Source organism: Rattus norvegicus, chromosome 9 (genome assembly GCF_036323735.1).
Source record: "Rattus norvegicus strain BN/NHsdMcwi chromosome 9, GRCr8, whole genome shotgun sequence".
Classification (NCBI taxonomy): Eukaryota; Metazoa; Chordata; class Mammalia; order Rodentia; family Muridae; genus Rattus; species Rattus norvegicus.
The window spans coordinates 100,899,759-100,914,525 of record NC_086027.1 but is presented as its reverse complement, the minus strand read 5'-3'; the positions used below and the strand labels follow the sequence as shown (position 1 = coordinate 100,914,525).

Below are 14,767 nucleotides of genomic sequence, written 5' to 3'. Positions count from 1 at the left end.
CTCCCACCCCTGAAGGCCATGATCCCTCAGGAGCTAGAGGGGTCTACTAGAAGACTCCTAAGAGGATAGGGCTTAGTGGATAGGGCTGCGGGCAGTTCCTCCAGCTGCCACTGTCCACGGTCCTGAGGGCGAGTTGTGATCAAAGATTTGTTTCTAGGTTTGAAGAGGAGAGAGATGGAAGAGGTTCGTTCCATTGTTACCCTGGACTCCCAAGGCTCGAAAACTTTCAGCTCCAGAGGTCTGGAGGGGCAAAGTGGTCGGTCTCCTGACACTGAGAGCCAGCATTCCTCGAAGAGCTACACCTTCTTCTCCAGAAGGTGCAGGGGGGCCCTGGAGGGCAGAGAGGTGTAACTAGCACCATGGGGTCGGTCAAGCATCAGCTGGAATTTAATATTGGGCAGTCCTTAAAAATTCCCTAAAAAGGGAGCCTGGTGTGGTGGCACCCTACTTTAATCATGGCATTGGGAAGACAGAGGCAGATCTCAATCTGTTTAAGACCAGCCTGGCCTACACCGGGCAATCCAGGCATCTAGGGCATCTAGTGAGACCTTTGCCTGCAATACTATTTTTTACTGCTACTGCTGCTGTAGCTACTACTACTACAACTACTAAGTTGCTAAAGGTTCTTTTACCCTCCCTAGCCTAGTCCCTGGAGAGAGAAAACTCTCAATATTATACCGATCCAAGGGAAAAAATGATGCAGGAGCGATAGCTGGTATCTCATTCTGGATCTTAGGATTGTCAACAGAATCCACTTCCAGGCCGCTGAAGGAATGAGTCCATTCCATCCAGTTGGCAGCCCTTCCCTACTTCGCTACTCTGTTGTCAATTGTAGGGGCTGCTTGGGCCAGGAACCTCAGCAGAGCCTTGCTATAATGCCCCCCTCCCCCCACCTGCACGGCACTCACCATACTTGCCCCTGCAATGGGCTGGGGTCGAATGCTTCTGCACCTCAAAACTCATGTTGACGCTTTAATCCCAATTCGATGGTGCCTGGAGACTAGACTTGGGAAGGCTGTTAAATTCAGACGAGGTCATGAGGGTGGAGCCTCATGATAGCACTAGAGTTCTTGTAACATGAGGGGCCAGACTGGAGCTCTGACTTGTTTTTTGCCTCTCTATCTTTTCTCTGCCGACCAACCGGAGCGCACGTCTACAAGGTTCTAGGACGTAAGACTTCATGAGCTCAAATACACTGATCCCTGGGCCTGAAGCTTCCAGTCCATAGAACCAGGTAGTTTGCAGTAGCTGCCCAGCAGACTACACAGTGTCTATCTCACAGACGAGGAAACTAAATCATGAAGGGAGCCAGGAGCCCAGTTAGGTTGAGCAATTGGAAATGGCGGAGCTAGGTGACTGGGCCTCTTCTGAGCTGGCCGCCCATCTCTGATGCCTCTTCACTGGCCTTAATAACTCTCTCAGTTATGGTCTAATTTTCTTGATTGACATCACAATTATTTTTTTTTCAGGAAAAACATTCCCTTCCTTTCCTCTTATTGATAGCCTTTTCCAAAAATTATCCAAGTGGTCCTTGTGCCATGTTGGAAAGGAGGAACTTCAGGCCAGGTCGTCTCACTTTGTTAATATCTCTGTTTTAAAAAGTGCCAAGGTTAGATGGTACAATATAGTCTCCACCCTCACACAGCACCGGAGGCAGAAGCCCAAGAGCAAAGGGCCTCAGACTGATGTCCTTTCAGAGACCTCTCTCTGGCTTGTGTATTTTATCTCCCATTTGTGTGCCCTTATGCCCCCAAAGAAGGTGTCCTTCCTATGAAAATAGTCATATTGGCCCCAAGCCTAACTTATTTGGATCACTTACCCATAGGAAGGACATTTCTGAGCTACTGGTCATCCTTAATGATTCCAACTTAGGATCCCAACTCAGGGCTGGGCACGTGGCTCAGTTCTAAGGTTGTCTAGCATGCACAAAGTCCTGGGTTCAACCCCTCCAGATCTGCACAAACCTGTCATGGCAGTGAGTGGCTGCAGTCCCACACCTCGGAGGTGGAGGCAGGAGGATTGAAGTGCAAGATCATCATAGGCTACACATTAAGCCCGAGGCAGGCTGGTGCCACAGGAAGACCTGTGGGACAGGGGAAAAGTAAAGAATTTATGACAGCCTACAACAGTGCCTTCTGCCTTATCATGAGAGTTTGAGCGTCTGTCCTTCCTGGCTTCTTTCTGTATAATGATAGAGAAGTAATACAATACACCAAATAGTTCGTCTTCTCCCAATGGGAGTCTTTCTTTATTGGGTGGATGCTGAGCTTAGGTTCAATGGCCCTTCACAGGCTCTCAAGAGCTTGCTAGTGTACTGGGTCCGGGGTTTGCTTGTCAGGCTTCTTTAACAGAACAGAATTGACAGCGTATATATGTCATATTCTGTCATGTATAATATTTAGCACATATATAATATATATTTATATTATACATACATAAATATGCATACATATATACACACACATATGATATATATGATGTATTGAAGTGGCCTACAGGCTATGGTCTGAGTAATCCAACATTTGCCATCTCCTGAAAGAAAGGTCAAGAATCTGGTAGTCGCTCAGACCACAGGTGGATGTTTCCTCTGTGTATCTTTAGTCTTCATTGTAATACCAAAGAAGTGAAGAAACGCCTCGGCAGCAGGATAGATGAACTTGCCCGCAAGAGTGAGGGCAAGCAGGCAAAAGCAAAAGCTTCCTCCTCCCATGTCCTTTAACATGGATAACCAGACGGTGCAACCTGATGGTATGGCCCCGATTTATCAAGAATCTTCTCTCCTCAGATGGTCCAATCCAGAAAATCTTTCACAGGTGTGCCCAACTGCCTGGGTTTTAGTTGATCCAGTTATAGTTAAGTTGACAACCAAGGTTAGCAATCATCACGGGGTCTGAGAGATCCCATCCGTGTTGTGTGCTGCCAGCCTAGCCACCAGCCAGACATTGGGATGAGTCCCCAGAACAGAGGCATCAGCACATAGCATCCCGAGAGCTGAGAGGAGGCTGAGAGGGGAGTGGGTTTAGGCCGAGATCAACACAAGGTCCAGGGTGATGCAAACCTGCCTTGGGTACACTGTTCCCTACTGTCGTATACGTATTCTGCATCTGTCCCTCTGCCTATCACTTTACTACCCCTCCAGGTGTCCTCAGACCTTTCCTGGACCTACCTGTGTGTTCAAGGGTCTGTTTCTTGCCCAGCCTGGGGCTCGTCCTGCCAGCTCAGAAGGGAGAACTGTTCTGTGGGACATCTGTCTGGAAATAGCTAGAGGGGCTCACCTGTCCTTACTCTTGTCAGTTTGTGCCCCTCCTTCAGACTTCATTTCCTGTGCAATTATCACATCCTGTATGCCTCAGTTTCCCTTTGAGGAAATCTGGAGCCTTGGGGCTAACTGGAGAGGGGTGTGGGATGGAGGGCAGTGCTCTGAGTAGAGGGACTCTTCCAGTGCTCTGTATTGCTCCTCCTCGAGCCTTCTGTCTTTCTAGGGACCATCCAGGGGATCTCAGAGAGGATGAAGAGTCTGAAGGCACCACAGGAGAGGAGGAGCTGAAGGGGACCTACATGCATCTCGTCCAAGGGGTTCAGGAATGGCAGGATGGCTGTGTTTACAAAGGGGAGTTCGGACTCAACATGAAGCTTGGACACGGCGAGTTCTCTTGGCCCACAGGCGAGGTAGGTAGCTTCAGCAGAGTTCTCTCTCCTGAGAGCAGGTGCAGTGGACCTTGTAAGTGACCCACATGATAGGACTAAGGCTTTCTACAGAACTCCAGAGTTCTCTGCACATTTCCACATTGTGGTGTGGGGTCTGGGAAGCTATGACTGAAGAAGATAGTTTTTTTTTTAATTCTAGGTGAATGTTTTATTATTTAAAATATTCTTATTTATTCTTTGACAATTTCATACCTGTATACAGTTTGTCTTCATCATTTTTACCCACTCTCCGCTCTCTTCAACCCATCCAACTTGTCCCCTTCCCATTGTAACGTCCCCTCTCTTTTCTTAAGTTGCTCACTGTGTCCAGTTAGTGTTCCTCACATTTACGTGGCTATGGGACTCCCCACTGGAGCAGAGGGCAACCTGCCAGCGGCCACAACCCAGACAAGAATTGACTTTCTCATCCCCACAGCCATTATCTGCCAATAAGTAGCTCCTCATCTAGGACTGGGGCACTGGAATCTGAGGCAGGTCTTGTGCAGGTAGCCACAGACATTATGAGTTCGGAGCACAGCAGCCGTGGCATGCCCTGAAACCAATATTTTACATATGTCCTCCCCATCCTCTCTCCCACTTGTACAATGTTCTCCGAGTCTTGGGAGTGGGAGGTAGATTCAGGCCTCCCACCTAGGGCTGAGTACTTATCAATCCCTTATTCTCAGTGCTTTGACACTCTGCGCTGACTGCTGCCCACTGCAGAAAAAGAAGCTTCTCTAGTCAAGGCTGAGGGCAGCACTAATCTGTGCATATAAATCACTAGAAGGCAGCTTGACAATATACTTGATCTGAAGGCAGCCAGAAGGAGACTGTCACACTGGGTGTATCTTGAGCATAGGGGACCTCAAAGCCTGCCTACACAGTAACAAACTTCCTCCAACAAGGCCACGCCTCCTAATAGTGCCACTCCCTATGACCAAGCACTCAAACAGATGAATCTATGGGAGCCAAACCTATTCAAATCACCACAGATGGGGTCTGAGGAGAACTGAGATGTCAGGATAGGAGGAAGGGCACCAGTCCTCTAAGACCCTGAATGGGAGTAGCTGTGGGCAGAGCCCCCAGCAGTCTTGGGACACACGGATGTCAGGAGCCAGTTTGGGGCTCTGTGATAATGGTGATGCTAGAGTGTTTGTCTCAAGTCTTCATCCGGCTTCTCAGGTTCTTCTCTGAACTTCATAGCTGAGAGCTCCTGGCCCAGCATCTTCTGAGGAGGGAGATGGCACCTAACAGCATACATGTCAAGCACAGAGCTGGGGCATTGGTGACACCTTTCCTCTCTTTCCTATGCCCTTTGATATACCCACCTGACATACTAACCTGAAGGGCTCAGGCAGGACAAGGGCACAGAGGCTCACCATGGACCCAGGGCTGAGGAGTCATAAGTCAACCCTACATTATTCTCAGCCAGGCTCTGGGTCCCCTATCAGCAAGCATCCTCCAGCCAGCCTGGCCTCTGTTACCTGATGGAGAACTCATTAGGATGGTGTCGGGACTCCTAAGAGGGGAGGGTTCCACCAAGCCCTAGGGTGGGTGCTGAACCCACGCAGTTCCGAACCTCCCAAGCTAGTCTGAACCACAGCAGAGGGTAGGGAAGGGGAACTCCTAGGCTGGCTGCCTGGAGTCCTCTCTGGGTATTCTGAGTGACCAATGTCAGTTATCACATTGGCTACCTGGACTAAAATCTTATTTCTGGGCTCCTGAGAGGCCTATCAGAGCCCTGGGTCCTCATTTAATCAGGTGTTGTAGCCTGGCTTAGCAGTTACCTGCAGGGGTCAGGGTTCCAAAGGTAAATGGCTTCTCCTAGACGGGAGGCTCACGGACCTCTCCTCTCCATAGATCTACCGTGGGCAGTTTTACCGGGACCATTACCATGGCATGGGTACCTACTCATGGCCGGATGGCTCCAGCTTCACAGGCACGTTTTATCTCAGCCAACGAGAAGGGTACGGCACCATGTACACGAAAGCAAAGTTGTTCCAGGTGAGGAGACCCTGTGATCACGTGATAGGTGGGACCGCCCGTGTGTTCACGTGAAGGGCAGGGTTACAGTGTGTTTATGTGAGGAGAGGGGCTGCTGTGTGAGCACAGGTGAGGAGTGAGTCCTGTGTGCTCATGGGAGGGGTAGTTCCACTGTGTGTTTATGTCAGAGGGGCCTTTGTGTGTTTAGGTGAGGAGTGGAGCTATTATCTAGGACACTAGAGAAAAAGATATTTAGGCTCCGGAAAATTAGCACAGAAGTAGCTTTCTCATTTTAGACTATAATACTACCAATAATAAGGATCTAAATAAAAAAAAATAAGAATGCATCTATCTCCTCCCAGAGGGATGTTACCAAGTTATCTATCTTTTGGAATAAAAGTGCCATGAATATTTATTTTTAATATATGACATGCATATTATTTAAAATTTGCCCCCACCCCCACCCTGAGGGAAAAAATACACATGCCCGTCTACCCCTTGATTTATTAGATATAATTTACAATCATACCCACTCTATCATTAGAAAGTTCTGAAAGTTTCAGCAAGTGTAGGTTTGTGTCCTCTGGGTACTGAATATCCATCCCTTCCCCACATCCATGCCTCATGCCTTTGTAGTAAGTGTCTCCTCCAGTTAGCCAAGGCGAACAGGCTGCCTGTAATTGGGCCTTTGCCAAAGAGGGCCACAAGGTAGAGCCCTGCAGAGCCATTCTGTGTCTTCCTCTTGGCCTGAAGGGCAGGTCCAACGTCATGGCCCAGTGCTCCTGTTGTTTCTTTGGTTACTGAAGCCTCTGTGGTATGGAATCACCACAGCTTAACTGAAAGACCTTTAGGCTGTTTCTTGTTTGGGGCAATTGTGAATAAAGCTGCTGTGTACACACATTTGGTTGGTTTTGGTGTGTGCATGTAAACAGTAAATGCATGGTTTTGTTTGCCAGGGAAAACTTGTATGTATAGTCTGAGGGCCGTGTGTCTGAATGCTTCCAACTATGATGTTTTGTCCTGACCAATGGATGCAGGACAGCAGTCTACATCCTTGTGATCCTTGTTACACTCTCAGCCCCCTTTTACCCATCTGATCAAACTGCACAGATTGGCCTTGAACTCACTGGGTAACCCACGCAGGTCTCAACTTTGCAATCTTCCTGCCCAGCTTCCCAAATAGCTGGGCTTATAGGCCTTTATCTCTGTGCCTACCCAGCATGGCTGACTTTGTAGTGTTCCTGCTCTGTTTTTTAAACCTGTTTGTTCGTGTGGAGGTCAGAGAACACCTTCCTGAGTTACCACATTTACACTGGCTCAGAGAACGGACCTCTGGCCACTAGGTTTGCATAGCAAGTCTTTACCTGCTGAACCTCTCATCCATACAAGGCTAAACTTTTTTTTAAAAAATAAATACATTCTCTGTCTCTGTCTCTGTGTTTCTGTGTCTCTGTCTCTCTCTGTCTCTCTGTCTCTCTGTCTCTCCCTATCTCCTTCTCTCCTTCTCTCCCCTTTCCTCTCTTTTCTTTCTTCCTTTCTTTTCACCCAGAAGCCCTGCAGAATCAGTTCCCCCTCCCCCCTCTCTCCCCACCTCCTCTCTGCCTCCGCCCATTAACTCCTCCTCCATTTCTCTTCAGAAAAAGGCAGGCCTCCCACGGATGTCAGTTAACCATTGCGCATCAAGCTTCAGTAAGACTAGGCATCTCCCCTCACATTGAGGCTCTATGAGGTGACCCAGGAGGAAAGGGTCCCTAAAGCAGGCAAAAGAATGAGACAGGCCCTGATCCCACTGTTAGGAGTCCCACAAGAAGACCAAGCTATGCAACTGTAACATGTGCAGAGGGCCAAGGCCAACTTTTAAATGCATCTCAGCAGTCGCTGACCACAGGGTTTCCCAACTCACGCACTTCCGCTGTTTATATGATTTTAGGTCGAATGTAAAGTTTTTGTTGTTTGTGTATTATCCTTTCATCTGTTGGCTCTGCCGGTGACTGAGCACGGTGAGTTAGAGTGTCTCAGCACCATTGAAGAAGTGTAAAGTTAGGCCTTACGGTTTCTATGCTCAGCTTGATTACTTTGAGACTGTGTTATTTCTTTTATAGGTAGCATTTTAGGTTTATTGTATGTCCCTGTATTTGTTTTATGCCCCTTTATTATAATAAACTGTTGTAGACTTTTAAAAAATGATCCCTTCGGGTCAGATTTAGTGCCAGCCCTTGGGAGGCAGAGGCAGGTGGATCTCTATGAGTTGAGAGCTAGCCTGGTCTATATTGTAAGCTCTAGGATAGCCAGTGCTGTAGAGAGAGAGACTCAGTCTCAAAAACAAATGAAAAAGAAAAAAAAATAAACAAAAACCCTCTTCACTGTTTCATGACCCAAAGTCTAATTTTAATGTTAGTAAAGTTATATAAATTTGGGGATATTATTTTCATTGCGCTGTGTCTGTCACCATAATTTTAAATAATTTGGCAGTGCCGGGGTAGAGCCCAGGGCCATCCATACACATGCTAGGATTATGCTCCCCTGAGCTACACCCTCAGCTCCCACAGATCAGATCACAAAGATTTATTAAGACAAAAACAAAAAGCAAAATATCTGAAGAGCTTTGACCATTAGGTATATTTAAAAGCGATATTTTGAAAAGACTGAAGTAAATACAAATACTATAGTAAAATGAATTCCACCTTGGGACGGGAGATGTAGCCTGTGTGGTAGAATGCTTTCGGAGCGCCCACAGCACTCCGAGTATGGTCACCAGCATAGATAAACCAATGTGGCAGTGCATACCTGCATTCTACAAAAGTGCCCTCAGGAGGACCACTGGTTTAAGTTCTTTCCTGGCCATTTATTTCAACTCTAGCCTGAGATATATGAGACCCTGTCTTAAAAAAATTAAAATTTTGTCCAATTTTTTACTTGTTTTAGTGTGCTACTAGAAAATTTAAGATCGTCTGTTTAGCTCATGGTTTCTCCTCTGCTTTTGACGAGGTACGATGGTGTCAGTAGACACACATTTGGGATGAAGGCTGTTGCCTTGTGTGTTCTATGCTGATCCCACTGTCCAACATTCCCCTTTCTCTCTTCTGACCTCCATTTGGATTGGCAGAATATTGAAAAAAAATCATCTCACTCTGACTATTATTTTAAAAGTGCTACACTCTTTATCCTTTAGGACATGCACAACATTAAAATGCATGATAAGGTCACGGTTTGAAAAACACAAGGCTGAGTTTAGACTATTTCAACTCCATTTTCCTATTTTGAATTATGTGTTATCTTTATAATTATTGAAGGCACATATTCCCATACTTTTGGACAGGATATCAGGAGATGCATGCTTTTTTTTTACATCAGTCTTTACATTCTTCTAAGTGGAGTCATGCTGTATGTTGTATGTCATATTACCTGCCAACTCGGTTCTTTTGAGACTCATGTGTTTCTGTGAGCCACTTGGTTTTATTATAGAGAAGTGTTTCACTGTGTGGATATCACATGGTTTTGCTGCTGTGTTTTTGTTTGTTTTTAATTCACCAATAGATATTCTTTTGAGATCTTTGGAATTTTTGATTAAGGTGAACCACCAAGAACGGTTGCCTCTCAGTCTTCATGCAGGCACACGTGTGTGTTTATCCTTTCAGATACCTAAGAGTGAGGGTGCTAGTTACAATAGAAATGTGCAATGACTGACAGTGGTAAGTGTGCAATGAGGGACAGTGGTAAATGTGCAATGAGGGACAGTGGTAAGTGTGCAATGAGTGAGAGTGGTAAGTGTGCAATGAGCTACAATGGTAAGTGTGCAATGAGGGGCAGTGATAAGTGTGCAATGAGGGACAGTGGTAAGTGTGCAATGAGTGAGAGTGGTAAGTGTGCAATGAGCTACAATGGTAAGTGTGTAATGAGGGGCAATGGTAAATGTGCAATGAGTGAAAGTGGTAAGGGTGCAATGAGTGACAATGGTAAGTGTGCAATGAGGGACAGTGGTAAGTGTGCAATGAGGGGCAGTGGTAAGTGTGCAATGAGCTACAATGGTCAGTGTGCAATAAGTGAAAGTGGTAAGTATGTAATGAGCTACAATGGTAGGTGTGCAATGAGCTACAATGGTAAGTATGCATCAGTTTCATAAGACCCCTCCAAACTGCTTTGCAAAGTGGCCATGGCATTTGAACTACCAATAAAGGGATTCTGCTGTGACAACAGATTCTCCTTGGCATATGACAGTTGGACTTTTCGACATTAGTATTCTTGTGGGCACATTGTGGCATCTCCTTGTGATGTGGGCTTGGAGCACCTTGGTGGCAGGAGATGTTGATTCTCTCTCATTCTTGTCTGTATATCTTTTGGGGTGAATTGTCTGCTTATGTGTTTAGTGTTTATGTTACTATGGTGAAAGAGCTCTTTATGCTAACTCTGTCCTATGACTGTTTATCAGGGATATGATTTGAAAAAACAGCTGTCAGCCCTGCGGTGTCCTTCCTATCCTCAACTGTGTCCTCCGAAGAATAAATTTAATGCAATTAAGATTGAGCCTAGGCCTTGTGTGTACTAGGCAAGAGCTGTGTCTCTGAGCTACATCCACAGTCCTCTTTTTAGCTTGATAGTTTGAGAGAGGGTCTTACTGACTCACCCCGGCTGACCTTGAAATCACTCTGCAATAAAGCTTCACCTTGACTGTGTAGCCCCCCATTGCTTCAGCCCTGGAGTAGCTGGGAATTCAAGCCTGTTTTGTTGTGAGGCGACAACTTGTGACTTCAATGGCCCTTGGATTGTCTTCTTGAGTTGTTTTCTACCAGTAGAGCTGCTGAGTCTCGAGTGAGAACACACACACACACACACACACACACACACACACACACGCGCACACACACACACATACACACACATACACACACATACACACATGCACACACACACGCATACACACATACACACACATACACACACATACACACACATACACACACATACACACATACACACACATACACACACATACACACACATACACATACACACACATACACATACACATACACACATACACACACACGCATACACACACAACACACACGTACACACACACGCATACACACACGCACACACACATAACATGCATACACACACAAACACATACACACATACACACATATACACACACACGCATACACACACACACATACACACACACACACACACACACACATACACACACACAGAGGACAGCTTTTGTTCCTCCTGGAGTGTCTCTTATCTTTTAACCCTTGCCTTCCTTGGCTTTCCAGTGTCTCTTCCTGGCCCATTCGTGCACACAGCTTCCTACCTAAGTACCTCTTGAGCTTTCCAGACGAGGTGCTGCCTCCTTGCAGGGCCCATCAGGCCTGCAGACCATCTGAGGCCTGACGTTGTCCCACTCTGTCTCTTACTTCTCTTTACGATCCTCCCACTGCACTGCCTTAGCCCCTCACAGAGTCTTCTGGAAAAGTATCTGCCACCCCTTGCAGCTCCACTGTGGCAGAGTGAAGCCATCCCAGACCCTGCCCTCCCCTTTCTCACTATCCACTCTGCCAGGCTGTAGGCATCCCTTCACAATCCCACCAGGATACTGAGATGAGATTGCTCTGTGTCGGATGGGGGCAGGCACCATCGCTCGTACAGTTGGCTTTGGCTTTGGCTGACCTGTCTCCTTTATCTACCCAGTGACCTCCAGCCATCTTTTGATGCCAGTTTAGAAGAGGCATTCTTTGTGGGAGGCCAGTTTTCTCTGACCCACCAGATCATAGCTCACTGTTTTCTTGTCTGAGATCCTTCTTCGCGTACCCAAGGCAGGCGCTGATGGAAGCATTTGGAAAGGCCTAGAAATCGAACTGTCCCTTGGGAGACCATAGAAAGCAAAGGGCAGGACCTCTCTTCCTCTTTCTGCTCTTCTCTTCTCCACTCTGCTTTTCCCCCTTCTACTTTTCCCCCTCTTGGCTCATACCCATGGGGCTGGGTTCATCTCTCTGAGAGCAAAACAGGGAGCACAACCTGTCAGTCAGATAGAATAGAGGGAGTTTGCTGCTTTCGGTGATGGAGGAGCACATTGGAGGCCCTTCTTTGAAGCAATGTCTCCCTCAGCAAATGGAGTGGGAGAGGGAAGGCTGAGGCACATCCCCAGTGGGAGATTCCTTTCCATGCATGCACCCACGCGCATGCTCATCTCTAAGTCATGGAAAAAGCAGTCCAGAAAAGGGAGAACGACATAGTCTGAGAGGGGGTTAAGGTCACAAGGAGCAAAGTCCCCTGTAGGGCTAGAGTGAATCAGAGTGACAGATGGGGCGCTGCGGGTTCCTAGTAAGCTTTTCTGAAGGACACTATCTGAAATCCAACAATAAAAAGCCTTCAAATGCTCACCAAGTGCAGCAAAACAGGCAGCAGCTTCCCCGTCCTTGTAAACCGTCCTTGTAAGTACAGATGTGTGTAGGAAAAACTGTCTGTCTAGCGGTTAACTCCAGGGTTGCAGAGGTCTCCAGGAAAGGAACGTAGCAGCATGTTTCCATCACAGCTTCAACTGGCAGCCCTTGGTCATGTCCTCACCCAAGAGAGGCTGCTCCTAACCCAGCCCTTTGTCTTCCAACTTGTCACTGCACCTTCTCCAGGCGTCTACATTCTGTCTGAGCAAGATAATCTTGCTCCGTTTGAGTGCCTAGCATACCTCACACCTCCGTGTTCACACACGTGAGCATGTGTACATGCATGCGTATATGCGTGTGTGTGTGTGTGTTGAATGAGTACATCTCTTAGTATGTTTCTTCTTCTAGTTTTTGGTAACTGTCACTTAGTAGGAAGCTCGGTTGAGTTTCTCTCCTGACCCCGTGGGCTTCCCTTGTAGGGATTATATAAAGAGGACCAAAGGTTTGGGCCCGGCATCGAGACCTATCCTGACGGTAGTCAGGATGTTGGAATCTGGTTCCGTGAGTACCTCCTCAAGCTGTGCACAAGGGTTCCCAGCAGCTTCTCTTTGATAAACTACCCAGAATTCTCGGCCTTCCTCACCAACACGAGAAAGAGAATCAGTCTTTCAGATGAGGAGAAGGTGGAGGTGAGTCTTTCTGAGGAGCAGGACCCTTTCTACTATGACTATAAGCAGTATCTCCTGAATGATGACTTGAAGCTGCCTCCGGAGATACACGTCTATTCAACCAACAACAGTCACCTGCCCATGACCAACGCCCTGCGCAAAGAGCTGGACAACCAGATCTTCATGAACGAGATCCCTCCATTCATTGAGGATGAAGAACCCTGGCTTATAACAAATGAGACTCCACTGTTGGTCAAAATCCAGAAGCAAACTTACAAGTTCAGGTGATCTTCATTTTTGTCCGCTCACTGAATAAAGGACCCCCCCTTTGGGAAGGGTTCTGATGTTCTCCATTGCAGGGGTCACTGCTAAGGGCCTGAGCACCTTTCAGCAGTGCTTGTTGGGTGAACATGAACACACGGCATTTGTTTTAGTAACTCAAACAAGGGTTGAGTTACTAACCCTTACCGAGCTGTGAGACCAGACAAGGTGCCCTGAGGGTAGGGAGGCAGGCAGAGATGTGAGGCGTTTGTGTCTCAGAACTAGAGCAGACCGCTGCAGGAGATGTGCCTTAGGATAAACTCCTGAGCAGATAGCTGAGGTTAGACCTTGACTTTTGGACCTGTGTACCTTCCCTATTTAGTAGGCCAGAGTGTGTGTGCTTTAAGGCAAGGTTTCTGTCTGCTAGTAAAGGTTCTGTGAGTCAAGTCCCGTGACACTCACGTGGCAGAATTTCAACATGTGGTAATGAAGGGTCTGACATAGAGCCAAGGGTGGAATGCAGGGAAGGAACGAGGCCTGCAAACCAATCAAGGAAAGCCATGAAAACCTGCACTCTCTGCTGTCTCTGAAGATGCCCTCCATACTCTGGTGTATGTAGAGTGTGCTGGGAAAGTTAGCACCACCTGGGGAAAACCGTTAACCTTAAAAACTAAAATACTTGAGAACTTTCTACTCTTCTTACAACCTTAAACATGGTCCTCAGATGCCGGTGGGCATTTTAGAATTAATTTGATGGGCACAAATGACTTTTCCATTTATCTACTCATCCATCCATCCATCCATCCATCCATCCATCCATCCATCCATCCATCCATCTGCCTATACACCTGCTTCATTGACCTAACAATCAATTGATTTATCCATTCACTCATCCATCCATCCATCCGTCCATCCGTCCGTCCGTCCGTCCGTCCATCCATCCACCTATACACCTACTTCTTTGACCCATCAATCAACTCATTCATACACCCACTCATCCATCATCCATCCATCCATTCATCTGTCTGTCTGTCCATCCATCATTCATCCACTGATTTATCCATCCTTTCACCAGTACAACAACCCTTACATCTACCCACCCATCTACCCATCTATCTATTCACTCTATGTAACCTCTTACCCTCTTCATCTATGCTGCTGTACCTGTCTTCCAGTCCATTCCATCCATGCATTTCCCCATGCATCCATGCATTTCCCCATGCATCCATGCATTCATTCTTCCATGCATCCATGCATTTCCCCATGCATCCATGAACTCACCCATGCATCCATGTATTCACCCATGCGTGTGTCCATCCAACCCCCACTCATATATACTTACTCCATTCACCCACCCACCCACCTATCCACCTATGCCATCCATCCATTGGGCAGCTGTCAGCTATGCTCATAACCATTGACAACTATTGACTGAATTTACCCATGAGTTCATGATTATGAAAGGCATTCTGGGCACACAGGATGCTTCACTTGTGTCATGGACTAGGAGACATGCTATTCTCTACTCCAACAGAAAGCAAATGAGTAAAAGGTGGGATGTGTGTGCTTGGTTCTGAGCAGTGGGGCCATGTGTACACCAGCTTTCTGCTTACCCAGGGTCCCGCTGTTGAGAGCAGATTTCCCGGCAAACCTGGAGTGAGCCAGAGGAGTCAGACATGTATAAGGTTTAGTTGTAGTTCTTGCTGCATAGAACTTAGCCTGAACACTTTATCTCTAGATAAAGTGTCTCCCTCACTGGGTAGTCCATCCTGATTGTAACTG

General features: G+C 47.0%; 1 protein-coding gene across 14 annotated transcripts in view; it reads left to right on the top strand.

The window, feature by feature from the left end:
* Positions 1–14,767, top strand: part of Ankmy1 (ankyrin repeat and MYND domain containing 1) — a 54,132-nt gene that overhangs the window by 9,505 nt on the left and 29,860 nt on the right. For 11 of the 14 annotated variants that reach the window (XR_010054632.1, XM_039084741.2, XM_039084740.2 and 8 more), the window contains exons 2-5: positions 158–317; positions 3,483–3,669; positions 5,548–5,691; positions 12,536–13,008. Coding sequence is in view for 13 of the 14 variants with exons in the window: in XM_039084741.2 (XP_038940669.1) it covers positions 158–317; positions 3,483–3,669; positions 5,548–5,691; positions 12,536–13,008 (964 nt within the window). In the remaining variant the exon portion in view is untranslated. The other 3 variants (XM_039084747.2, XM_017596919.3, XM_039084748.2) reach the window with 3 other exon arrangements.